At 40.2% G+C, this 25518-nt stretch overlaps 1 protein-coding gene across 3 annotated transcripts; it reads left to right on the forward strand.

The window, feature by feature from the left end:
- Position 1: 1 nt before the first annotated feature.
- Positions 2-25070, forward strand: ndnl2 (necdin-like 2). 3 transcript variants are annotated; one of them, XM_020609095.1, is made up of 11 exons: positions 2-263; positions 8563-8626; positions 10361-10480; positions 10564-10627; positions 13498-13577; positions 13691-13785; positions 13888-13964; positions 14072-14114; positions 14243-14305; positions 24580-24694; positions 24818-25070. In XM_020609095.1, the coding sequence occupies exons 1-11, from the start codon at positions 73-75 to the stop codon at positions 24911-24913; spliced, it is 1008 nt and encodes a 335-aa protein (XP_020464751.1). In that variant the 5' UTR covers positions 2-72; the 3' UTR covers positions 24914-25070. The 3 variants fall into 3 exon arrangements, with proteins under 3 accessions (XP_020464751.1, XP_020464752.1, XP_020464753.1); XM_020609096.1 differs by lacking the exon at positions 2-263 and adding an exon at positions 5340-5475; XM_020609097.1 differs by lacking the exon at positions 2-263 and adding an exon at positions 5602-5761.
- The last annotated feature ends 448 nt before the right edge of the window (positions 25071-25518 follow it).

The raw sequence follows: 25518 nt of genomic DNA on the forward strand, positions 1-25518 counted from the left end.
ATTTGAGGCTTTATTTTGGTTAGTTTCCTGTTTTCTGTCACCTCACCTGCCCCAGCCTTACCCCGGTTCACAATGTCTGTTCATTGCTTCCACATGCTGCTCGTTACCTCGTGGTCTCCTGTCTATATATCCTCCTCCCTTCCCTCAGTCTGGTTGCTGGCTTATCTGATCACCACAACTCGCTTGTTCCTGTTTCCTCTGCTCCTCCTTGATCTCCACACCTGGCTGGTTCTTTTGCCTTCATGTTCTGTTTCTGGACACTTGTGAGTTTGATGTTCTGCTGCCTCAGTTGTGGATTCAGTTTTTTTTTTTTTTTTATTGCATCACAAAAGAACACATTTATAGGACAAAGCACATAACATAGTACATGAGACAACAGACATTAACAAAATATTATTAATTGAGGGTATTACCAAATAAATAAGGAAAATGGAGGGGGTATAAATGTAAGGGAATGAAAAGACAGTTTGATAGAAAATGGATGATTGTAGTAATAAAGAAAAAAAAACATCAATCATATAATATATAGTTTTGCATTCACATACTTACACTCAAATATAAACACATTCATAAAACAAAAATAAATTAACATCAATAAATGATTAGAAAGAGGGAAGTGGAAAAAAGGGGGCATAGGTAATATTCTAATTTGGTTTGATTGATAGGTGTGACACTCAAAATATTAGCATGGACAATGAGGACTAATAAGAGTAACAATAATGAAGTAAAAAGCAGCCTGTTGTATTTCTAGGAGTTTGGGGGAATGTGCGTGGCCTCGGCCTCAGGTGTCTCATTTAAGTTAAAAGTGGTTAGAAATGGATTCCAAGTGTCAGTAAAGGTTGGTATATTATTCTTATGGGTAGATGATATTTTCTCTAGTGTGATATATTCTATGAGAAGGTTGGTGCAGTGCTTGATATGTAATGAATTTTTACATTTCCAGTTTAGAATGATTTTCTTGGCAATAGTGAGATAAGAAGTGGGTTTTTATATTTACTTGATAGGTGGTCAACTTCTGTGACATTACCGAGCAGGCAGAGTGATGGAGAGGGAGGATTCTACAGCTCAAGATGTTGGAGTTTCTCTGTCACTGCTATCCAGAGGGAGTAAACGGGTCCAAGTAGCATGAAAGTAATCATTGGTGCAACCCACAGTGCATTGTGAACAAGTATCTGTATCAGTAAAACCCATTTTAAACATTTTACCTTGTGTGATGTGAGTCCTGTGAATAGTCTTGTATTGTATAAGCTGTAAGTTTATATTGGTAGTCATGGAAAAATATTATTACAGATCTCGGTCCAGAAGTCGGGGCTAGGGGGGAGCAACAAATCCTTTTCCCATTTAGTCACTGGTATTAATATTGTTGTATCTGTATTTGACATTAGTTTATGAAGTTTAGATATTATCATCTTTGAGTTAGTAAATTTCATTATCTTAGTTAGCATGGAAGGTTGTAGTGAGTTGTTGATTATATTGATCTTTGATTTAATTATGGATTTTAACTGGTGGTACTGGAAAAATTCTCCTCTCCCAACTCTGTACTTCTGGACTAATTTAAATGGTATAAACTGGTTGTTTTCAAATAGATGATGAAGGTGAGTGATTCCTTTGTGTTGCCATGTTGGAAAGTGGTTGTTATGCAGGGTTGTGCCAAACTGGAGTCTATCTACATGGTGTTAATGATGATTTAGTGGTTTTGTTTGCTTTCCACCAGGCTGTCAGAGTTGCAGAGATTGTGATATTTTTGAAATAGTTCATTATTTTAATTGAGTATGGTAGGAAGGCAAGGTCTGCAACTGAAGTATTTTTGCATTGATTTTGTTCTAGTTCTATCCATGAGCTATTATAACTGTAGTTCTGAATCCATTTAACTAAATATTGTAGTTGATTTGCTAAGAAATAATACTCAAAATTTCTAGGCCACTTTGTGGTTTGTTCTTCTGGAGTGTTGACAGGGAAATTTTGGGTTTCTTATTATTACAGTAAAATTGCGAAGTTAAAGATTAGAGTGATTTGAACCATTTATCTGTTGGTGTTGTGGGAAGCATTGAAAACAGGTAGGTAATTTGTGGTAAAGTTTTGATTTTGATTGTAGAAATTCAGCCAATGAGTGACAGCGGGAGGTTGGACCAGCATTTGAAATCATTTTTAGCAGAGGGGTGTAGTTAAGGTTAAAGAAGTTCTGACAGCCTGGGGGAAATACTGATAAATATTTTGTTGCCAGTGTGAAGTGGTAGGGGACAGTCTTGAGCTGCAGAATCCCAGGCATCTTCAGAGAGTGGCAATATGATGGACTTATTCGAGTTTATTGTGTAGTTGGAAATATGGCCTTTGTTTTTCTGGTTTCACCTATTCCTGATAACTGGTGCTGTCATGACTGTGTATATCCACATTTCTTTTGGAAGGTTGCTCTGTGTCAGCATACACCAAGTCATCTCAAATACTGTTCTTCTGCCTCTCTTAGCCAACCCATTCTGAGGAGGTGAATTTGGAGCTGATTTCTTGTGTTCAATAGCATTTCTTGTGAATAGTGACCTGAACTCGTTAGAAGTGTACTTATTTTCCCATAAGTAGCAGTGTCTGCAATGAACCTCTTAGTTGCTTTAGCTGTACCACTCTTGTTCTTCAGGAAGTACACAAAATTGGATCTTGGAAAAAACATCTGTGAGACCAATTACCAATACCAGTTTCAGTACTCTCAGCTCAGATGATATAATCAGTTGTGGTCTCGCCAGTATTATGTAATGCAGTCAGTTTAATGTACAATGCAATTACTCAGTTTTTGCTTGCCAATGTAGAAATCCCTCAAATTTGGAGTGCCTTCTTCCCATCGTCAGTTGCTTCTCACATCACTAGGAAAAGGCTCTGATTGTACAGATACTGTACCAACAGCCTGCTGTTGTAAAACGTGCCCTGGGCCACTGAGGGTCAAACCATCCAACCATCAACATGTGAAAAACCTCAAGGTGCCATGCAATGCATCAACCTGTGATGGTCATCTGACACCAGAGGCTCCAACACTCGCGCAGTAGCTCATGAAGCACTTGTATCGAACCACTGTGCCAAGGTGTGGTTTGGTCACGTGGCTAGTGACATTTGAAGCACTTGAGTAACTTTCAAAGCAGTTGAGTGCTTCAAACATCATTTGAATCACCTGATTGGTTTGGTTTGGTTGTCTTGGCTCTTTGGGAGAGCTGAGCCGAACCTTCGAAGCAAATAGAGACTGAGTCGACAGATTTGATTTGACAGTGTTGCATTCAGTACTAAAGATTCTATAACATTACTAAACCATGATACTCGGAGCAAATGAAAACAGTTGGTGTAAGTGCTGTAACATGCACATTGGTGGGAGTTGAAGCATCATGGAGTGTAGTAGTCAGCGTTACTCAAATAGGTGAAATGACCACAAAGTAATGTGATTGGAACTTGTGGTGCATCATGAAAACTGTAGTCTTGTAACAGTGTAGCATGGGGTTTCTTCGTGACAGTTATTTAGCTCATCAACTAAACATTTGCCATCTACCCTACTGAACAGCCACTATTCAACATCTTTGAAGCTATGGGCTATTTAGACTTGTTTTAGGATAGAATGAGTCATAGCACAAAATGTCAAGCTAAGTATATAGCTATAGCCTACTACAATCACATGTGCCAAATAAGAAACATGGCCTTCAACATGAGTCTGTTTTTTATATATTGTCATCTTGAAACCATACAACCATGTAGTGTAGTTGAATATGAATGTGCATGGTGAATCAAATACCAAACAATCCATGAACCAATAAATAAGGCGTTTTGATTGCACTTCATTTTGATCACTAGATGTCCAACTTGTGCACCGTCATTGAAGCCTCGAGTAATGAACCTTTTTTTTTTTTAAATAAAGCGTCAAAGCTTCAACAAAGCCTCAATCAGCCATCAATAGTTATGGCTAATCAGCCTATCTATAGAAATAGATAAAATGTGGATAATACATCCATGGCCAGTGTGCTTGTTTTTCTTCACTAGGAAAAAACAAAACAAAAAAAGTGCAACAGTCCATAAAAGAAATATGTCAGGGGTGGACAGCAATAGGATTGATGATAATAATAATAATAATAATAAACAAGAACACTCAGATGCATGTACCTCTTCCAAGGCACAACTTACACTCAAGCAAATGGTCCCTTGTGAAAAAAATTGATCTAGAACAACATGTGTCCTAAAATCTGTGACCAGGGTCATCTTTTAGGGTATGATAGTCAATACTGTGCATCTTACCTGAACATTTCAGGGTTCTATTTTCATTGTAGGCCAAGTTATGGCAGAAAATGTGTTAAATAGGGTTTTCAATACTAATATTAAATGGCCATCAGATATGGAATCCAGATCAGAACCGGATGAAATTTGGTCTGGTGATGGACAATGCCACCCCATAGTGTGTCAAATTTCACACACAAATAATTTTGATAACTTTTGGTGGAGATATTATTTTATACAATTTGCCACATGTTAAAGATGAAAACGTCAGATTTTTTTTACCATTATTTTTGTGACCTTGACATTTGGGGATCGGTGCAGCTTCTGCAGCAATGCGGTCGATGTACCGATCCGTCGTGGTGAAGAAGGAGCTGAGCCATAAGGCGAAGCTCTCGATTTACTGGTCAATCTACGTTCCGACCCTCACCTATGGTCATGAACTTTGGGTCATGACCGAAAGGGCAAGATCCCGGATACAGGCGGCCGAAATGAGCTTTCTCCGCAGGGTGGCCGGGCGCACCCTTAGAGATAGTAGCCAGGATGTCTTCCTCAGGCTGTTAAATGCAAGGTTAGTTAAAGCAGAGAAAGGCTGCAGGCAGGGATAAATGATAAATGTTATTATGACGGTAAAAGTAACCATAATATTTGTCTTAATGTGAATTGCTGTGTGACAGTGTTTTTAGATACACCCCGCATAATCAACATTCACACACATTGTTTTCTTCATGTTGTGACTATTGACAGAGCCAGCTGCAAAGCTGGTGAGAGAGAGACGTCTCGGTTGACGTTTCTGTGGAGGAGGGGGCGAGCCAACTAAGTGATGATATTGTATAGCAATTCTAGGTTCGGGGCTTTTTCTGCTTCCGGGCTGCTTGGGCAGCCTGGGGGTTGGAAGATCTCTGGAAAGGTAATGTTAATTCTTGCCTGTGACTCTTTGAATAAACCAGCACGGTTATATTTTTTATATACTCAAGTGGTCTGAGTCGTCCCTCGGAGTTCCTGGTTTGAAAGAACCGGACGATGCTTTATAATAGAATAAGGTCTTTAGTACCAAGTATGCTGATTATACAGCCGTTTTTCTGTAATCCCGCTAAACACACACAGAACCAAAAACAACCTCCTTGGCGGGGGTAAAAACAGGGCGCGTGCGCATTGCGTCATCAACATGCGCCTCGAAACGCGGTAGCGGCAGACTGAGAAGCTTGAGAACGGCTGAGGAGTTTGCATTTAGGCAAAGTGAGTGTATATTTGAAATGACCCTGTTAAGCCCCTCGCAGTGTTAACGCAGCTTACTGACACGGAGAAAATTGTTATACGATGTCTAAGTTACTTTTGATTTATGACAACTAGTTAGCTGCTGCTCTCCGGTTAACGGCTCTGCTTTAGAACCAGCTTGTGACTCTCGCGTATTAACGTTGCATGCGCTCGAGTCATGGAGATAATCTTGAACATAAGAAATTGAGATTTGTCGACTGTTTTAATCTCCTACCGTGGTTTATTAAGAGTCACCCAAGTTCTGAAGGTATTTCCTGAATCCTCAGACTCTTATAACGATGGGGAATCAAAAATCATCCGGTCTGGGTGTTTTGTCAAATTTGGCTACCTATCGACACGTGCAATCTACCATTCACAAAGTGGTTAGGGTGATGGATGGATGGATGGATGGATGGATGGATGGGGTGGGGTTAGTTAGTTAGTTAGTGCATAGACTCGACTACTAAGATAGCATATCTCGACAAGGCTGCAAAATTTGGTCCACGGAAGTCACAAGCTTTAGCATCAGTGTTCTCCGTTTCATGTGGTCCTGTTTTATTCAGTTTTTAGTTTATTGCGTTGTTTACTTCAGGTCGTATTAACATGTCGACAAGGGGTCGGTACCACGAAGTAAGACTGATTACTTATCCAGCTAATTTTGGGCTCAGCTCAGGTTGTCCGGTGCCACGAAGTTTGTTAGATCACCACAGTAACTTATGCTGCACGGCTAACCTGCTCTGGAGCAGGCTAACTTCAGAGGATCAGATCCAAACCTGTTAACACCCTGAGCATCAAACAACCACTGATAAAATTGAGCGATTATTCCTACTGCATCCTCACAGGGGCAGATTTGGGTGCTATGTAAAATCAAAATTAAAGTTGAAAGTAGTGATGATTTACAAATAATCATCTGTCCTGTATTGTAGTGAAAACAATATAGCAGCACAATTTTATTCCTTGATCAAAATAAACTCTTCAATTCTGATGCCTACAGCACATTCCAAAAAGGTTGGGACAGTAAAGCATGGTGTGATGTTGCTGCTCCTTTTCACAACACTTAAACGATGTTTAGGGACTGAAGACATTAAGTGATTCAAGTGTCATTTTGTCCCATTCTTCCTGTAAACAAGTCTTAAGGTGTTCAACAGTCCTGGGTCTCTGTTGATGCAATTTTGTTTCAAAATGCACCAAACGTTCTCAATTGGGGACAGGTTGGGACTGCAGGTAGTTCAGTCTGGCACTTGTACCCTTTTCTTCCACAGCCAGGCCTTGGTAATGTGCACTGAGGTTTTGCATTGCCTTGTTGAAATACGTAAGGGCATCTCTGGAAAAGATGTCATCTTGAAGGCAGGTGTGCCAAAATAATCCTGAACCTATGTGGTTGTATCGATTTATAGCAGGGTGACGATTCTTGATGCATTCAGCCAAGGCTTGTGCCCAGACAGAGGAGTTCAAGGTGGAGGTAGGGCTATATCAAGGATCGGCTTTGAGTCCCTTCTTGTTTGCTATGGCGATGGACAGGTTGACAGATGAGGTCAGACAGGAATCTCCGTGGACGATGTTTGCGGATGACATTGTGATCTGTATTGAGAGCAGAGAGCAGGTGGAGGTCTGCTCTGGAAAGAAGAGGAATGAAAGTCAGTCATGGTAAGACAGAATACATGTGTATGAACGAGAGGAGGGGAGGGGAACAGTGAGGTTACAGGGGGCTGAGGTCAAGAAGGTGCAGGAGTTTAAGTGTTTGGGGTCAACAGTCCAGTGTGATGGGGAGTGTAGGAAAGAGGTGAAGAGGTGAGTGCAGGCAGGTTGGAGTGGGTGGAGAAAGGTGTCAGGAGTGTTGTGTGACAGAAGAGTGGCAGCAAGAATCAAAGGAAAGGTGTACAAGACAGTAGTGAGACCAGCTATGCTGTATGGGTTAGAGACTGTAGCAGTGAGGAAAAGACAAGAGGCAGAGATGGAGGTAGCAGAGATGAGGATGTTGAGGTTCTCTTTAGGAGTGACCAGGATGGACAGGATTAGGAATGAGCACATCAGAGGGACAGCTCAGGTCGGCTGTTTTGGGGACAAGGTCAGAGAGGCCAGATTGAGATGGTTTGGACATGTGCAGAGGAGGGATAGTGGTTATATTGGTAGAAGGATGTTGGAGATGGAGCTGCCAAGCAAGAGGTCAAGAGGAAGGCCAAAGAGGAGATATATGGATGTGCTAAAAGAGGACATGCAGTTAATTGGGGTGAGAGTAGAGGATGCTGAGGATAGAGTTAGGTGGAAACAGATGATTTGCTGTGGCGACCCCTAACGGGAACAGCCGAAAGAGAAGAATTTTTCACACGTCAAAATGGTGGTTCTTGGCCCATCTTGGCTCCTAAAGGGCTTGGTCTTTACTGGATGCCACTTTGTACCAAATCATGATACAATCACCTGCTATCACTTGTTTCACATGGAATCATCATTTCATTGTTTTACCTCATTACTGGCCCTGAAATGCAACTGTCCCAACTTTTTTTGGAATGTGTTTCAGGTATTGGAATTGAAGTGTTTATTTTGAACAAAGAATAAAATTGATGAGGTGTCACATTAAAATGTGCTGCTGTATTGTTTTCAGTGTAATACACCACTATTTTTAAAGTTTGATCTTGCATACTGTTTCAACTTTTTCCCCAATTTAGGGTTGTAGAAAAATTATCCATACTCTTTTAAATATTTCCCATATTATAAATTAACATATGACTTGAGGTGTGGCTCTTCCCCAATTTGCTCTCTTCTCTGCTCTGGCAGCAGAAACAGTTTCTTGATCATCTGACAAGAGAAAAAAACAAACAAAACTGAAGACCCTTAAAAATAATGGTGCTGTTGCTTCTAATTAACAACTCCACCACTTTCATGAGAACATGCTCATAGCCCAATAGAAAAACCCCAGATTTAACAGAGCTGGCTTTGTGGTACCTGCTATCCGGCACATCCAATGTTATTCTCAGTGAAGCTAGATAACTCCACACGAGCCAGAATAAGTTGAACTCACTTTCTGGTACAGGTCCTTAGGCTTTGGCTGTATTTTGTTTTGTGTGTCAGGCAGCGTGTCGCCATGACGCAGAGAAGGAGGCTTTCCAACACACAGAACTCACCTCAGAGCAGAGTAAGTAATTTATTTGTTTTTTGTTTTTGTTTTTTTTTTTTTTAGGAATATCTAAGTTCAAGGATGTTTATTTGTTAGGAAGTGGTGGGAACACAATCTTGGCAGGGAGTCTGGGGGGGGGGGGGGGGCGCCAGCAAAAAAATTATCTATAACTTTTATTCCTGAATAGGGTTCAGGTGGGCTAGAACCAATCCCAGCTGACATTGGGTGAGAGGCGGGGTCCACCCAGGACAGGTTCCCAGACTTTATTTATGTATAGTAAGTGCTGTAACATGCACATGGGTGGGAGTTGATGAAGGATCGGGGATTGTAGTAGCTAATGTTACTCAAATGGGTGAAACAACCACAAAGTAATGTGATTGGAACTTGTGGTGCATCATAAACCGCAGTCTTGCAACACTGTAATGTGGGTTCGATTCCCAACATTTGAAATAAGATCACATTTGCCATTTAGCCTACTGAACACCTGCTGTTCAACATCTTTTAAGCTATGGGCTATTTAGACTTGTTTTAGGATAGAATATGGTTCATAGCACAAAATGTCAGGCTAAGTATATACGTAGCTATAGCCTACTACAATCACACGTGCCAAATAAGAAACATTGCCTTCAACATGAGTTCATGTTTATTTTATACATTATTGTCAGCTTGAAACCATACAACCATGTAGTGTAGTTGAATACGAATGTGCATGGTGAATCAAATGCCAAACAATTCATGAACCAATAAATGACACGTCTTGATTGTATTTCATTTTCTTGCCCACCACACTTGAGCACTGTCATTGAAGCCTTGAGTTGGAAATGAGCAAGAAATTCTGTAACACAGGTGCTTAAGTAGTGCAGGTGTATGTTGTGACTCAAAAAATTAGCTGATGTTCAGATAAACCTAGAAATTAGTGAGCTTAATCCATAAACAATCTAGTAGCAAGCACAGCACGATGCAGGCACAGTAAACGGGAAGTGAATATGCTTTACTGCAGGAACGGGAATTCTCACCACAAACTGGCAATGACAGTATTGTTTTACAAAGACCACATTACTGTAGGGTTATTCCAGCAGCTGTGTGATATCAGATTTCAAATGAATGTTTACATATGCATTAGCTTATTCATTCTAGCATACTTCATTATTTTTTAACATAACTTAAGCATGTTAATAGATTTTTGACAGCAAATGTAAAACCCAGTGTAACAATTATTTATCTGGCAAAGTACCTGTATGGTCAGGAATATGGTCAGACAATTCTATGGTATAAACCGTGTCCTAAACAAAAATTTGTCTCTACAGTGTGAATATATTATGTCAGCTAGCCATGCTCTGGTTTGTATATGAATGTGTTTTTGAGACCAAAGCACCATCCATTGGTGACACCAGGCAAATCAAAGAATAGCTCTTTAATGGTTGTGTTTACTGTGCAATATTAGATACTCCTTATCAGGCAACAGGAGAAGGGGGCTTTGGGAAGACTGATGGGAACTGCATACCAGCTGCATGGCAGTTGGAAGCCGTTCAGCTGGGAAGTGCAATTCTGAGTGGCTGCATCTGTATGTGGTTTTCATGGTGTTTGATATTTAAGTATTCAGATACTCCTCTTCCACATTATTAACAATGTTATTTTTTCAGCAAATTGAGTTGGAGATTGAACCCAGCTTATGCTTTCTGTTCCTAACTATGACACTGGGGTTGTATCAGATAATATGACAGTACTTTCAATGAAAATTTCTACATGTAGCAGCAGCCTGGCACCTTAATGGCTCAGGAAGAGGATGATGACTCAACCTTTACTCAGCCAAGTACGTCACAGGTACAAAGAGGGCTGGAGAAACTCACACCTGCGCAGGTCGAGCAAAAGGTAGAAAACGCACAGAAATCCACAGGCTTATTGCAAATGATTAAAATTATCCTAATATGATTCACTCCAATGTTGTCTTGCAGACTGCTGAAGTTGTACAGTACTTTTTGGTGAAGGACCAAAAGAAGATTCCCATACGCCGAGCAGGTATAGCTGCATATACAGTCATGGACAAAAATTTTGCCACCCCTGCATTTCTGTCAGATAATATACCACTTATTACAAATTCTCTGGTATTCTCCAAGTCCCAAAAACCAGAGTTGGCGTCCGAGGTTTGGGTCAGGTGGGCACTTGGCCTCGGCCACTGCCCAAAACACAATGCACCGGCCCCTTGAGGCCTCTCCAGCAGGTGGTGGGCCCACCGAAGAGTGGCTCCACGTTATGGTTTCGGGCTGAGCCCGACCAGGCCCCATTGGTATAGGCCTGGCCACCAGGCGCTTGCATGCGAGCCTCTCCCCCAGGCCTGGCTCCAGGGTGGGGCCCCGGTGACCCCATCCCGAGCGGGATGAGCATGGGCCTTTATTCGGAGCAGAAGGTTGACAGACGGATTGGTGCGGCGTCTGCAGTAATGCGGTCTCTGTACCCTTAGGGGGATAGGGTGCAGAGCCCAGTCACCTGTGGGGAGCTCTGAGTAGAGCCGCTTCTCCTCCACACTGAGCGGAACCAGGTGGCTCAGGCACCTGTTTAGGATGCCCCCTGGATGCCTCCCTGGGGAGGTATTCTGGGCATGTCCCTTTGGGAGAAGGCCTTGGGGCCAACCCAGGACACATTTGAGAGATTGTCTCCTGGCTGGCCTGGTAACGCCTTGTTGTTCCTCCTGAGGAGCTAGAGGAGGTGTGTGGGAAGAGGGAAGTCTGGAAGGCTCTGCTCAGACTACTCAGAATTATTGACACATTTTCAAAACCATTAGAAATGGTTGTATTTCAAGAATGTGATGTTCCTTTAATTTGTAATGAAACTCGCCTCTAGCGACCAACAGGTGCTGGCAACATAGAAATCACACTGACAACCAGTTAAAATGGATAAAAGTTGACTCAAACTTTGTCGTGTGGACCACACTGAGCATGGAGAAAAGACAGAAGAGCAAAGAATTGTCTGAGAATTTGGGAAGCACAATAGTGGAAAAGCCTGGACAGTCTCAAGTCCATCTCCAGAGATCTGGCCCATGTCGCTGTAGCTAATCTCCTGTGGACAGATGAGACTAAAATAGAGCTTTTTGGTCGAGCACATCGCTCTGTTTTCAGAAAATGAGATGAGGCCTTCAAAGAAAAGACCACAGTCCCTACAGTCAAGCATGGTGGAGGTTCACTGATGTGACCCAAAGCAGACTTCAAAAAGCACCAGAAATGGTTTCAGACAATGAGCTGGAGAGTTCTGAAGTGGCCAGCAACGAGTCCAGATCTAAATCCTATAGAGCACCTGTGGAGAGATCTCAGAGCAGCAGCTGGGAGAAGGAACACTTCAAATCTGAGAGACCTGGAGCAGCTGGCAAAAGAAGAGTGGTCCAGAAGTCCAGTAGAGAGATGGAAGAAACTCAAATGGTTACAGGGAGCAATTGGTTTCATTTATTTTGTCCAAAGGGTGTGCTACCAAATATTCATTTAAGGGTGTCAATAATTCTGTCCAGTCCATTTTTCAAATTTTCTGTGGAATGGATCAGATTTTAGCTTTTCCCTATGCTTTTGTGTAGTGTTCAAATACAAAAAAAGACAAACATGAGAATACCAAATACTTTGATTACAGCAATATTCTGGCAGTAGTGGTGCTTATCTAACAGAAAGGTAGGGGTGCCAGATTTTGGCCATGACACACACACACACACACACACACACACACACACACACACATATGTGTAATATTGTGCAAGACCATAACTTTACATGTTAGTTGCATGTCACACTGACTAACAAAATCTTAGTTGCAAGCTGTGTCAGAATACAGTATTAATTTGAAGCCAGCCAGGTGGTGCCGGAATGTCTGAACTGTTTTGCTCATGTAAATAAAACAGATGATATTGGCCAATAGTATTTATTTATTTATTTATTTTTACACAACCATTAACATAATGAAATATTTTTGATAATGTTTTCTACATGCATGTATTTAAACAGTGACCAAAAGCCATACTGACCTGGACATAAAGTTATATTTACTAAAAAAAAAACAAAACTTATTTTGTATTTTAGTTTGTCATTCATTGGCTGACATACACTATTGTGACATACAGTATGTGCAATGAGCTAATAACTACACATACAAATGAAAGGATTAAGATGCATCCATCACTAAGTGCAGGTCTTTTGCAGCAGTCACTGTGTTTATGTATTTATTTGTCCCCAATATTTGATATTGTCAGATACTTTTCATCTTTGGTCTCCAGTGCTCTAAATCAGCCATCACTGGATGTATGTCTCTTCATAATCTAAGTCCACACTTTTTGTTAGAGTTCAACACATTTCTCTCAATTGTCAACTTTTAGCATGAGGGCCTGAATATTATATTGTAAAAGGATTTTAAGACTAGGACTGTACCTGACCTATGGATTTTATCAGTCGGCTCTTCATTGCAACTGTTTGACTGTTCGTTCTTTTTCTTTTTTTAATATACATCCTACAGTCAGAAAATCAACTGGCATGAATTTCAGTGATTTGGACCACATTAACATTGGTATTTAAATGTAATACAGTAACAAACATATGAGCATTTAAAAATCAAAAAGACAGCTGAATATGATGCAATAGTTAAACTGCGACCTATTTCAATTGATGTATAATGTCAGAAGATGACAAACAACCTGGCATAGGCTGCCTTCTGTAATGCACACTGGCTCACCAAAAAAAAATGTATAAAAATGAAGGCTTGACTAGAAGAGTCTCAGTTGACTGACGGGTCTCTTGACTAATGACTCAACCTTTCGACTACCGGGGACAGCCATACTTGGAACACACTAATATTGAGTAAACTGTTCAAACTGAATTTTTTTTTTTTTCTTTTTTGGTTCTTTTTTTCTTTTTCAGACCTTGTGAAGCATGTGGTGAAAGATTACAGAAACATCTACCCTGAGATCATAAAGAGGGCGGAACGTACTTTTGACCAGGTTTGTTCAGTCTGAGTCACTGGCATCACTGCAGTTAAATACTGTCATGTTAAAGAATGCTCACATTAAAACTAAAAACTAACAGTATTGCTCTTTTCCACGCTTCCAACCAGGTATTTGGTCTTAAACTGGTTGAAATTGACACCAAAAGTCATTCGTACATACTCATCAATAAAATGGAGCCAGTTGTGGGAGCCTCCATAATCAAGTGAGTATTTCTAACTATATATTTTGTTGATTGTGTTTAACACTATTACATAATTTTTCCTGAATCAAGTATTCATATCTGTCTTCCTTGTGTATGTGGTAGTCCTACCAATCCAAAGATGGGTCTCCTGTTTGTGATCCTGAGTATTATTTTCATGAAGGGAGGCCTTGTCAGAGAAAGTGAGTGACTATCCATTGCTTTTTCTAAGTAGAAGTCCATTATATCATGTATTGTCCATTTCCCATATTTTCACCCCAAAAATATCTGCTTTTGTTTCTCTTTACAGACCTTATCTGGAGTACTCTGAAGAAACTCCGTGTTGACCCTGGGTAAGACGGTTGTGTTTTATATCTATGTATGTAGTTTGCACCTGAATATTAAGGACTTGCCATATCCATGACTTTAAATGTTTTTGTTTCTATCCATTCTCTCTTACGATTACTCAAAATCTGTCCAGAGAGAAACATGAGGAGTTTGGTGATGTGAGGAAGGTGGTCACAGATGAGTTTGTGCGTCAGAGGTAAGAATTAACAGGTTGTCAGGTTAGTTAACAATAGAAAGCTTTGACTTACAATCACTACTTTTACATGCACATAAGAGAAATTATGTGTACTGTCATGACCTGGTTGGTGTAAGCTTTGGTCTTTTTCCCCAATCCTGGTATTATTTTGGAAGTATTACTTGCTGATGAGAAAAGATGAATGTTCAGCACTGTAAATTCTAGAGGTATGTGTAATGTGAGGTCACAGGCAAAGGGTGCAGCAGTGTCAGCTCACACTATCACCATCTGAATGACAAGGGACACAGTGGTAGGAGACCCAGGGGGCCCACTGCTGACACAAACATAAAAAAAAGCCAGATTGGAGTTTTTCCAAACCTACCTGAGGAAGCCACAGTCCTTCTGGGAGAAGGTCCTGTGGACAGATGAGACTAAAATAGAGCTTTTTGGTTGAGCACGTCATTCTGCTGTTTTCAGAAAATGAAATGAGGCCTTCAAAGAAAAGAACACAGTCCTTACAGTCAGAGTGGAGGTTTACTGATGTTTTGGGGTTGCTTTTCTGCTTCAGGTACTGGATGGTCTTGACCGTGTATATGGCATTATGAAATTGCAATTTAGGGCCTAGTAACAGAATGTTGGGTCTCTGTCAGAGGTCACAGCAGGACAATGACCCAAAGCAGACTTCAAAAAGCACCAGAAATGGTTTCAGCCAATGGGCTGGAGAGTTCTGAAGTGGCCAGCAATGAGTCCAGATCTAAATCCCATAGAGCACCTGTGGAGAATCTCAAAAGAGCAGCTGGGAGAAGGAACCCTTCAAATCTGAGACCTGGAGCAGCTGGCAAAAGAAGAGTGGTCCCGAAATTGCAGTAGAAAGGTGCAAGAAGCTCACTGATGGTTACAGGAAAGTATTGATTTCAGTTATTTTGTCCAAAGGGTGTACTACCAATTAAGATGAGGGTGCCAATAATTCCGTCCAGTCCATTTTTGGAGTTCTAAGCCAAGTGCCTAAGCCTTTATTTAGTAGGGAAAAACCCTGGTAGTTGGGAGTTGTGGACATGTGCCTGTCATTTTAGTGATTCTGATTTACAGAATTTTTATATAGCTTGGATATTTTTTGGAATCTGTAATTTTCATAATCTCCAATTAATTTGGAGGGTTGTAGTGGGTTATTGATTACACTAATCTTTGACTTAATTATGGATTTTAATTGATTGTACTGGAGGAACTGTTCTTTCTGAACTCCGTACTTCTAGATGTCCAGTCAATTGGTGCTAGTAGTCTCACAGTTAGTGAAATAGGGACCACCAGAGTGCAGTGAATGTGTCAAGTGATTGTAGTATAGACACCTGTGTCTGGAAGGTCCAGTCACTGGTGAATCAGTATTCCTGGCTACTATTACACCATGAAGACAAAAACAACACTCCAAGAAACTCAGAGAAAAGGTTATTGAAAAGTATTAGTCAGGGAGTGGATACAAAAACATTTTCAATGCACTGAACATTTCCCGGAGTTCAGTTAAATCCATCATCAAGAAATGGAAGGAATATGGCACAAGTCTCAATCTGCCTAGATCAGGCCGTCCTCACAAACTGAGTGACTCTGCAAGAAGGACCCTAGTGAGAGAGGCCACCAAGACATGAGTTGAAGAAAACTCATATTAAATCTCCCACATGCCTGTTGGTGAACTCTAGTTGAGACTCTATGGTCAAGTGGAAGAAACTTCTTTGGTCTGATGAGACCAAAGAAGTGGCAAAATATAGGAAAATCCTGGAGGACAATCTTATTCAGCCTGCAAGAGAACTACAGCTTGGGAGAAGATTTATTTTCCAGCAGGACAATGACCTGAAGCATACAGCGAAAGCTACACAGAAATGGTTTAAAGACAACAAGGTGAGTGTTCTGGAGTGGCTGAGTCAAAGCCCAGACCTCATCCAGTAGAGAATTTTGTGGCTGGACTTGAAAAGGGCTGTTCATACCCAATCACTGCGCAACCTGGCAGAGCTTGAGCAGTTTTTCAAAGAATGGAGTAAAATTGCAGTGTCCACATGTGCAAGCCTGATTGAGACCTATCCACACAGACTCAGTGCTGTGATTGCAGCCAAAGGTGCATCTACTAAATACTGACTTGAAGGGGGTGAATATTTATACAATCACTTATTTACCATCACATATTTTTATTTAATTGACATTACTTTGTAGAAACCTGTTTTCACTTTGACTTTTTTTTTTGTCCAAAAAGTCAAATTGTATTGACCATGATTGATTTTTATAAAATCAGAAGGGTAAAACATCCAAGGGGCTGAATACTTTTTATAGGAACTGTATCTGTCAGAGTTTTGGACCATAGTTTCCCTTTTAGCCGAGTGTTTCTGTTGGCTCCTCTGTATTTGCTGTATTAGCTTCCTATGCCCTTTTTTGTTCTAAAGTGTCATTTCAAGGAGTTGGACTTTTTAGAAAATCTAAATTTGGAATTTGCATTAGCAAGGTGTTTATAAAATTGTTCTTGCCAATTATTCTGTTTGATTGTCAAGCGTAATTAGACTGTGTTGTAAGTATAAAGTGTTTTTTACTATAGGAACTTATTGAAACGTAACAAACCGTGCAATACTCATCCATCTCTCCGCCTGCTTTGGAGGTGCATTTTGGGAGCTAAATTTTGGTACCCCTTAGGAGGTAGTACTATAATCAAGTTCCAGGAATGCGGGAGTGGAGACGGTGGGTGCATAAACACACTCACTGATCTTGGTAAAATGATCGAGTGTGAGTTGGTGTTGCAGATGGCTGCCTCAGTTGTGTGCCAGAAACAAATTCCTTGTGCGTGTAATATACTTGGCCAAATAAAGTAATTATCCTTATCCTTTAGTTTTTTGAGATTTCAGTCATGTTTAAAATAATTCATCATTGTAACATTGTAGAAAAGTCGTGACACCCAGAAAAGCTTGCCATGGGCTCTTTTTAAATTAAATTTTTAAAGCCTTGATTTATAAACAAGCAATTAATTCCTTGCTGTAATTGTTAGTGTAGTGTTTGTTCATTTTAAAATAATGCTTTGTAAAATAATGGGGAAAATATTAAAGAAATGCTAATAATTACAAAACTTATTGTAATTTAAATTTTACATAACTGTAGAACTGAAGGAAACATAACTATTCATTTCAGACAAATGTCAGTGCCCAAATGTGTGCAAGTCTGATCCTGAGTGTGTGTAGATTCTGTTCTTACCCAGATTAAAAAAAAAAAAAAAAGCCATTTGAGAAATGCCAGAATCTTGTGTGTTTTAAGAATGGTTGGTGAATGTGACCTATTGCAGTTCTCCTTTTACACCATGCATAGTCCTGTGTCTGCCCACAAGACATTTTCCCAGTAGTGTTGTGTCAATATGGTCTTTGGCAAACTTCAGGAGTGCTGCAGTTTTCTTTTTGGAGAGTGATGGTTTCCTCCGTGGTGTCCTGTCATGCCTGTTCGATATTCAAGGGTTGACTCATGGACAGAGATGTTAACCAACTCCAATGAATCCTTTAAGTCTTTAGACTAGAGGCATTCTGCCTTGTCTTTGGGGTGATCTTGGCTTGGCGCCCACCTCTGTGGAGTGTAGCCAGAGTACCAAATCTCCATTTATAGACACTGTCTAACTGTGGAATGATGGGTATCTAAAGTCTTTGTGATGACTCTAACCCTTTCCATCTACATGAAAATCAACAACTCTTAATTTTAGGTATTTGGTTTTTTTTTTTTTCTTTTTTTTTTCCAGGCATGGCTCACATCACTTGATGCTGCTTGTGAATAGCACACAGACACTGCGTTTTTAGAAGCCGAGGTAGTTCTAATGTATATCTCCTTTCTCGTTTCATTGACTGGACTCCAGGTTTGCTAACACCTGACACCAGTTGACCTTTAGTGACACCAGAAGCCTGGTGTTGTTTACTTTTCCCACCATCCCTTTGTATGTTTACCGGGTGTGTACAGTAAAGACATGAAAGAGCATGACTGTTTTATCAGCTTAGAATAGTGTTTGTTGATACTTTTGATGTTGGTGAAAATCAGATCATATGTCATTACAATTTCCTGGTTTTCTGCATAAATTAGTTAACAGCGCCATTACTGTATAATATAATCCAGTACAACCACTTTATATCATGACCTTGATTAAAAGCATATAATTTATATATTTGACAATTTCACCATAAACAAACATTTTTAGCTTAATAAACACAAATGTTAAGGCATAAGTGTTGCATTGAACTATATATAATTGTACAGGTGCACCTAATACAGTGGCCAATGAATGTACAGTTCAGAGGTTGAAGCTTTCAGCCAGATATTAGCTCACACATTGAATCCAATAGATGTGTGATCAGAAGGTCATAGGTTCGAGACACACAGGGATTCTTGTATTACACTGTACTGGTGTGTTCAGAGCCAGTGTCTGTTAGACCATAGACTCTGGTTTATACCACACCACAGAGCAGCAGGAGTGGAAGAAATGAGGTCACTACAGCAGAGTGGCTGGACCACCACTTACTCCAAACATTATGATCTTTGTCAATTCGTTTAATTGCATTGTGTTCATATTTCTGCATTCAAATGGGAGAAACATTACTAATTTTTAAGGTGCGTGTGTGTGTGTACATATATCAGCCAGGCGGAGCAGTGTTTGTCCTAGATTACTGCAGAGGCCAACTGATAATTTAATCATTTTGTTAATGTCCAAAACTGCTGGTGGATGAATATAGTAGGACTGCTGGACCACAATATCCCAGTCAACTTTAAGCCAGACGGCACCCTGCAGCAGAGACTTGTCCACCCGAAGGACAAAACACCCAGACAGTGATGTGGTATATGCAATTAAGTGTAGTCAGGAGCGTAATGACGTGTACATTGGTGAAACAAAACAGCCACTGCACAAACGCATGGCCCAACACAGGAGGGCCAACTCCAGTGGACCAGAGTCAGCAGTCCGCCTCCACCTGAAGGACAAAGGACATTCTTTTGAGGACAGTGAAGTCCAGATCCTCTCCAGAGAACATCGCTGGTTTGAGAGAGGAGTCAAAGAAGCAATTTTTGTCCAAATAGAACACCCCTCTTTAAATAGGGGTGGCGGACTAAGACACAACTTGAAATCCATCTACAGCTCTGTTTTGAAATCTCTGCCTAAACATTCCCACCCTGATTCACACCAGGACAATGGGCATCGGTCCACATGTGTTCAGAGACGGGTAACAACTCTCACCAATACCCAACCGTAATAACTCAGTCGTTAGAGGACATTGTTGGCCACCAGAGGACTTGAAAGCGCAACAACTCGGTTGTTAGGGGACATTGTTGGCCATCGAAGGACTGAAACACCACCCAGGGGGATAAAAACCTCATGCTCACCACCAGTCAGAACTGATGAAGCCTCTTGGATGAGAGGTGAAATGTCTTCTACCTAAAACTACGTCCAGATTTCATTTTTTCACCATACTATGACCTGAGAATTTGCATTGTTTACATTTGTTAAATCAAGATTGTCATCTCTATGCTATAGAAAAGAGTCGCTCTGTTGCTCTTTTATGCTTTTCTAAATAGTACCTCAGACTTTTACTGCGTTTCAGGGCTAGTGTTGACCAAAAAGACACTGTCTTCTAAAAATTACATTCCTATATAGCCTATGCAACTACACTGCAAATGCTGATATGTTTTGTATTGAACACATATGGTTTGTAGATTGCATTCCAATGCAACATATAACATCTTGAGTGAATGATGTACTACATTTTCTTACACTACAGACAGCAGCAGTAAAAGGTGGAAAAGGGAGTATGGAAGCACAGGGGCCTGTGCTGCCACATCAGGCTCGAGTTTGGTTTTGAAATCTGCTTTAAAGTATAATTTGAACCCGCTTTTAAGCTTTGTGTTCTCTAAACCAAGCGCTGAGTCAACACATAACCATAATAAACTTTTTTTAATCACTGTCTTTGAGCAGCACTTCTGTAGCTTATTCAGTTCAGCATCAGCGAGATGGTTTGTCACTTGTAGCAGCAATGGTTGCAATATCGTGTTTGAGAGAAATGCAGAGTCGACTAGTTTAGTCTTTAGCTCTGGACACACTCATCTTTTATATTTTCATTGCTCTAGTTTTTTCTTGTTCCTCCACAGGTTTATCTGCTTGATTTGTGTAACGTCTGTGCAGTACATCTTTTATGTGCGTGTGCACATGTGGTAACGCACTTTGTTTGGCGTTTGTTACACTACACTCTCAGCTCGTTATGCATCAGGTTTTAGTTCACAAAGCAGGTAGTGCCCCTGACTTAAATGGTAGTAAGAGCAGAGCTCCCAGTCAACTGGTTCTCAACTCATTGTTATTGTTTGGAGGGAATAGCGAAGGTTCAAAATGGAGTGTTGATGCTGTACTTCAGAAGCTGGAGTCTGCTTTGCATTTGCTTTGCTTGAGTGTTAGCTGTCCAGGAAGGGTCCTCTGAGATGTAGGTCCCCAGGAATTTTGAAGGTGGAGACCCTTTCCACGAGGTCCCCGTTGATGTGGAGTGGAGCTGGAGCTGGGTCCACCCTGTGCTTCCTGAAGTAAAGGATGATTTCAATTTTTTTTGTTTTGTGGAAGTTGAGTGAGAGATTGTTTCTGGTGCACCACTCTGACGACCTCTGCGCTTCATTCCTGCGGACTCATCACCTCAAGTTATCAGACCAACCATGGTGGTATCAGCAAAATTAATGAATGCGGTGGTGGGGTGTACAGTCATAAATCAAATCAAATGTTTATATAGCACTTTAAAAACACAGTTGACCAAATTACTTTTCATGGCAGAATAAAATCACAATAACTAAAATAGAATAAAGATTGGTGCAAAAAAAAAAATAGCCGCACAATAACAGACACAGATGACATACTGTACATGCAGTAAATTAAAAGGAATGCATCAGGCCCTACTATGTATATTAAAGGCCAAGGCAAATAAATATGTATTAAGCAATGATTTAAAAGTAGTCAAGTGAGTAGCTGATCTAACATTAAGAGGTAGAGTATTCCACAATATAGGGGCTGCAACAGTAAAAGCACAGTCACCCCAGGGTTTATATCTGGCCATAGGAACCTCTAAAAGAAACTGGCTTGAAGATCTGAGGGACCTTGTAGGTTTGTACCATGGCACTAATTCAGTAAGGAGAGTGCCAAACCATTAAGAGCCTTAAAAACAAGAATCAACAGCTTAAAATCAATTCTAAAGTGGACTGGAAGCCAGTACCAGGATTATATATGCACATTTTCTAGTACTTGTCAAAAGACGAGCAGCAACGTCTTGCACCATTTGGCGATGAGTGAGGGAGTACTGGTTAACACCATAGTATAGAGCACTGCAATAGCCAGGTCTAGAAGTGATAAAAGCATGGATTGCAATCTCAGAATCATTAAAGGAAAGGAATGACTTGACTTTACTTAACCTGAGGTGGAAGAAGCTAGATTTCACAACAGGTTGATTTGCTTGTCAAATCTTAAGTCGCCATCAAACATCACCCCTAGGTTTTTTTACAGTTGACTTCAGATGTCAAGTGTTGTGGAAAAATTATCTTTTGAAGCTCGGTGAGTGTAAAATAAATAGTTAACATCAATTCTGAAAATTATTACATATTTATTCCTGCAGGAAGGAGGTTTCTCTGAACAGAGTGTCTAATACAGTCTGTTACAGGGAAACTCAATGAACAGAATGTGACTGCCCTTCTTATACCCAGCATACTATAACAGAAAACAGATGCTCAAACAGGAGGTTATTTACTATGGGATACCAGCTCTCAGGTCTCAGGTCACATCTGGTTTTTCTCTCTCACAAGGGCATGCAAAGGTTTACGATCATGTGATATACATCTAGTAATGGATTACAAGGTAAATAACCACTAAAAGGGTACTATCATAAAAATTGCCACCACATCAAGCCAGGGGGCCCAGACTCTGGTCAGAAGCAGTTATGTTTGCCAAGGCACACACTCAGTCTTATTTTCGTAGAGATGTAAAATTGTGCCAACTATGCTTTCAAGTCTGTCAAACAGCTGTAATGACATCCCTCTTGTTGCCTTCAAAGGTAAGTATATCTGAATGTCATTTGCATAACGGTGAAAAGAGAGGCCATATTTCCTTAAGACAGATCCCAATCCCATAATTATACAGTACTCAGTACAAAGCCCTGAGTGGGGCTGGTACTAGGTGTGAGGGCTGAGGAGCAGTAGAAGCCAATTTTAGTTTGTGGGTGGTTGGTGAGGAAGTACTTTATCCAAGCACAGGCTGTAGGGGAGAAGTGAAGGTCATGCAGCTTGTTGATCAATATGCTTGGGGTGATTGTATCGAACGCTGAATTATCAACAAACGGCATCCTCACGTAGGTCCCTGAGTGTTCCAGATGGCTCATCAGTATGTGGAGGGCTGTAGTAATGGCGTCTAACGTGCATCTGCCATATAAGCAAACTGGTGAGGGTCAAATGTGAGAGGGAGGTTGGCTTTGATGTGCTGTGCAATGTTTTTCAAAACTTAATTTGCATTACAAACCTTTTTTTTTTTTTTTTTTTACAGTTAAAGTGAGATCCAGCTGAAGAGCCAAGTATTCCATCTACCTAGTTGTTGACAGTTCTGAGGAAATTACTCGATTTATTTTGCAAATAAAACTTAATTGCCCGTCACTAATAAAATTGCTGGGCTCACCATGGCACAGCTACAGTATCTTTCCCTCTCACTTAACAGTAAAGGTCCTTTCACAATGGAGATTATTTCTTTTATTTATTTAATTTTTTTGCACGTCAATTTGGGTAGATCAGGTCATTGTAATTGCTCCTCTACCTCTTCACGTGCTGTGGTAGCAGCAACAGCTCCCCAGATTGTCCCATGGACCTGAAGTAGGTCCAAAAATGACCACGATACAGTTTCAACCTCTGCACCAAGCAGTAAAACTTTCCAAGTTGCCTTTTTATCAATGTGAGATAAAATCAATATATGCTGGAGAAAATCAAGTTGTCACACATGCCTGTTTTAATGTCCAGTATAGTTTCTTTGTTTTTTTGTTTTTTTTTTTTAGTTATGTTGGTTGTATCTAGTGAAATTGCATGTGTAAATATTTGCTGAGGAGTTGTAATGGGGCTTTGCAGTGGAGAAATATTAGAAAAGCAGCACTGCAGGAATTTATTTGGTCTCGTAGTATGTATGACTGTGGTCAGAATTGACTGACTACTACTGCACATACGGTTCCCATGTAGCATACATTCTCATTATATTCTTATATATTTTTATTATATCTCTGCATTTGCTGCTTAAACTGCTTTAGATTTTACTTATTCGTCTACTTTATATTTCATTTGTATTTTGTGGCATTCATGTGGATGGCAAAGTAAAAATTTCATTGTACAGGGAAACATGTTTCCTAACTGTGCATATGACAAACACTGGAGGAGCTTGAAGCTGGTTGAAGTGATTAAGCATCCAATGGGTTTACAAAACTTGAAATTTACTTTTGTTTGTCCCTGAAGTGCACTTAATAGCACATAGCTTGAATTGTGTTGTGGCTTTCAAATTTTAATTCAAAAATGATTTTGATTAATTTAACTGCTAATTGATATATTAAAATAATTTTGCTCTGGCCTTTGTACATTTGTGTTCAACTTAATACCTTATTACCTGAGTGAAACCCTGAAGCAAATATGTATGTGACACAAAGGCATTTTATTATTTTGGCAGTAAAAACAAGTTTGGCTATCTACTAGCCACTTTGGCCAGTGAGTCAAAAAGTTAATTTTGGACCTTGCTGATGGTCATTTGCAACAGGTTTAGTAAATATCTCTGATATAGGTCTGATAATTCCTCCAGTATGCCAAAGGTACAGGTACATTCTGGTTGTTGTCAGCAGGTTAAGATGTAATTTGATAACTTAAAATAGTTGGAGCCATGAAAACTGTTTAGAATTTTGAAATCCTGGCTAGTATTATAAACAGACAGGCTGCTATACTTATAAAGCACTGTGCAATGTATTGTCATCTGATAGACCCTAATTTCTCCATATCTGTTAGTCCAGCTGGATTTTCTGTATTCTATTTCTTCTCTGCCACTACTGGGAACTGAAGCACTATGTCCCAGCCCACCTCACAAATACTGCCCCCTACATTCTTTTAATGCAGGGCTGTTTTTAGTTGAATACTTGAACAAGGCCTTGTTGATGAATGTGCAGGAACATGTCACATTACCCTAGAAATTATAAGATTACTGTGTGTGTGTGTGTGTGTGTGTGGGTGTGTGTGTGTGTGTGTGGGTGTGTGTGTGTGTATAGATACCTGGAGTATGTACGAATCCCTCACACAGAGCCAGTTGAACATGAATTCCGCTGGGGTCAACGTGCTGATAAAGAAGTGTCCAAAGCCAAAATCCTTGAGTTCATGGGTCAAGTAAGTATTGGTGTGTCAGTCAGTAAGTCACCACTGTACATAGAGTATAGCTGCCTGCTGCTGTTCTTAAATTGAGTCGGTAAAATGAATATTTGTGACTAATGATTTGGTGTTTGATTTCAGCTTCATGAACAGGACCCTCAGAGCTGGAGTCAGCAGTACAGGGAAGCCCACTCCACCCCCAGCTCAAGCCAGGCCAGCACGAGCAGCCAGAGATAACTGCCTTAGTAGTAAAATTTCTTTTGGCCTAATTTAATTTATTCTGGCTGATGCTGTAAAAAAGAAGCTGCGTCAGTGCCATGTTTTCTTTTTGAATATGTTTTTGTGTTCATAGTTAAGAGAGAGAAACTTTTACAGTACCAAAAAAAAAAAAAAACTAACAAAATACTAGTCATTACATATAGACATGTACATACATACTTTGTACAGGCTTCATTATTCAGTCTGAGCCCCAAATTGTTAGTCTCTTTTAAAACTCAGTTAATAACATCAAGCTTTCATTTTTTGCCTGTACTTTGAGGTAACTGGTAATTGTTCAATTTCAGAAAATAAATTTTCTAACAGATTTATCATCAGTGATTGCATTGATTGATTTCTTGTTTCTGAAGAAATCTTCATCACTGTTCTACAAGACTATTGCAGAACTCAGGACATACAGGCACAATTCCATGTTCATGTAGGGAACAGCAGTATGATGAAGCTGTGACCAGTTTGATTTAACCAAAAAAAAAAGCACAAATGTCTTGATTTGATACTGGATTTGCTTACACTTTAACTGAGTTGCCCCTTTTAAAGGGGAAACTCAATTTAAAAGGTAGTTTTAA

This window comes from Monopterus albus, unplaced genomic scaffold, assembly GCF_001952655.1.
Source record: "Monopterus albus unplaced genomic scaffold, M_albus_1.0 scaffold98.1, whole genome shotgun sequence".
In the NCBI taxonomy this organism is placed as follows: domain Eukaryota; kingdom Metazoa; phylum Chordata; class Actinopteri; order Synbranchiformes; family Synbranchidae; genus Monopterus; species Monopterus albus.